At 56.6% G+C, this 2,451-nt stretch overlaps 1 protein-coding gene across 2 annotated transcripts in view; it reads left to right on the forward strand.

The window, feature by feature from the left end:
- Positions 1 to 2,451, forward strand: part of UBE2I (ubiquitin-conjugating enzyme E2I) — a 15,862-nt gene extending 13,411 nt beyond the window's left edge. For both annotated transcript variants that reach the window (XM_011966925.1, XM_011966924.1), the window contains exon 7: positions 1,840 to 2,451. In XM_011966925.1, coding sequence (XP_011822315.1) covers positions 1,840 to 1,903 — 64 coding nt within the window. In that variant the 3' untranslated portion in view covers positions 1,904 to 2,451. The remainder of the gene's footprint in view (positions 1 to 1,839) is intronic.

Consider the following 2,451-nt stretch of genomic DNA (forward strand, 5'->3'; position numbering starts at 1 on the left):
AAAAAAAAAAGTTAAGCCAGGCACGGTGGTGCACGCCTGTAGTCCCAGCTATTTGGGAGGCTGAGGTGGGAGGATCGCTTGAGCCCAGGAGGTTGATGCTGCAGTGAGCTGAGATTGCAGCACTGCACTCCAGCCTGGGTGACAAAGCAAGACCTCATCTCAAAAAAAAGAAAGCAGGCCAGGCACGGTGGCTCACGCCTGTAATCCCAGCACTTTGGGAGACTGAGTCGGGCAGATCACGAGGTCAGGAGATCGAGATCATCCTGGCTAACATGGTGAAACCCCGTCTCTAGTGAAAATACAAAAAATTAGCTGGGTATGGTGGTCCCAGTACCTGTAGTCCCAGCTACTTGGGAGGCTGAGACAGGAGAATGGCATGAACCCAGGAGGCTGAACTTGCAGTGAGCCGAGATCATGCCGCCGCACTCCAGCCTGGGCGACAGAGCGAGACTCCGTCTCAAAAAAAAAAAGGGAATGTTTTCCTGCTTAGCCCTTAGTTGGTCTGCCATCCCGAGCATGGTGTGGGCGTGAGCTCTGTCTGGCCTGCACCCCATTTGCCGGCCATCTCCGGAGCTGGGCTGTGGCTCCCACTTGCCGCATGGGCCAGGCAGGGTCGCAGTTCCCCGTCCCGTGTGACTCTCCACTGTGTCTCCTGGGCTTGGTGCCTGCTGGGCTGCACTGTACACTTGTGTTCACGTAAACAAACGTTCTTTCTCCTGCAAACATCCACTTGAAAAGCGCCCTTTGTGAAGCATGTTTGCAGGTTTCAATCCTTTTTCCTGGGTTTCGTGGAGGCCTTGGGCCGTGTTCTTGCCCTGGCAGGTGCCTCTTCTGGGGGCCCCTGCTTGGTAAAGGCAGAGCCGGGACATGTGGCCACTGCCTCTGGTTCCTTCCACGCCCACCCAGCTGAGCTGCTCTGCCCTGGGGCCAGCTGATGGTCCAAGGAGGACGCTGGGGTCTGGGATGCAGTCCAGGCCCTTGGCCTGGGTGGGGGTGGCGCCTGCACTGCTGCCGTCCTGGGCTGTTGGTCTTCGCTCTGCACCAGGCCTGGCTTGGCTCAGTGTCTCAGAGCAGGTCCAATCCTGGCGAGACTGCCAGGACTGCTACCTCAGGAACCACCTCCAGGAATGTCACAGTGTTCCCCCATCCTCACGGTCACACTGCCGCGTGTCCCATCAGCTCCTAGGTGCAGCCTGGGCAGCTGTTTGCAGGCGGAACCTCACTTTGCCCAGCTCCGGACCTGTGCCCTGATAACGCTTGCACTGCCCAGCTGGGGCACCACCCCCTTCCGAACCAGGCGTGCCTTCCCACATCTTTGCCCCTGGGGCTGAGCGCCTCATGGAAAAACCCTCCAGAAGTTTCTGTCTGTTTTGGGGAGTTGGCGAAGAACAGTGGCAAGCAATCAGTGTTTTCAGTTTATTAGCGCTGGCCCTAGACTTACACAAAAGAGAAGCTGCTGATTGCTAGTTAGGACCAGACTTTTGGCACTGGTGACGATGTTGCAGGCCCCCTGGCGTGGGTCCCCTGGGGCCTGAGCCCTCCTCGCAGCCCTGCGGGGCCCCTCTGTCCTCCTCTGACACCACATCCACCCAGCATGGGTTCCTCTCCTCCCTGCCCTTCTGCCCCCCTCAGACCACAGGACAGTCTCAGCCAGGTCAGAGCCAGCCTGGGCTCCCCACCACGCAGGCCTTCCTGCTTCTGTTACTGTCACGAGCTCCACACTGCCCTCACCCAGGAGGTCCCGTCCTGCAGCCTGGTCTGCCGAGCTGGCTCCGGGGCTGGCATGTGAGCCAGGCTGCTCAGCCCCCTAACACGTGTCTTTTCTTTTGACCTTCTCAGCCAAAACAGAGTGGAGTACGAGAAAAGGGTCCGAGCACAAGCCAAGAAGTTTGCGCCCTCATAAGCAGCGACCTTGTGGCATCGTCAAAAGGAAGGGATTGGTTTGGCAAGAACTTGTTTACAACATTTTTGCGAATCTAAAGTTGCTCCGTACAATGGCGAGTCACCTGGGGGGGTTGGGCGGGCGCCATCTTCCATTGCCGCCGCGGGTGCGCGGTCTCAATTCGCTGAATTGCCCGTTTCCATACAGGGTCTCTTCCTTCGGTCTTTTGTATTTTTGATTGTTATGTAAAACTCGCTTTTATTTTAATATTGATGTCAGTATTTCAACTGCTGTAAAATTATAAACTTTTATACTTGGGTAAGTCCCGCAGCAGCGAGTGCTCGCTCCGGGATGCAGGCATGCTTCTCACCGTGCAGAGCTGCACTTGGCCCCGGCTGGCTGTATGGAAACGCACCCTCCCTCTGCCGCTCCTCTCTAGAACCTGGGCTGTGCTGCTTTTGAGCCTCAGACCCCAGGTCAGCATCTCGGTTCTGCGCCACTTCCTTTGTGTTTATATGGCGTTTTGTCTGTGTTGCTGTTTAGAGTAAATAAACTGTTTATATAAAGGT

The sequence above is a fragment of the Mandrillus leucophaeus genome, unplaced genomic scaffold, assembly GCF_000951045.1.
Source record: "Mandrillus leucophaeus isolate KB7577 unplaced genomic scaffold, Mleu.le_1.0 Scaffold78, whole genome shotgun sequence".
Classification (NCBI taxonomy): Eukaryota; Metazoa; Chordata; class Mammalia; order Primates; family Cercopithecidae; genus Mandrillus; species Mandrillus leucophaeus.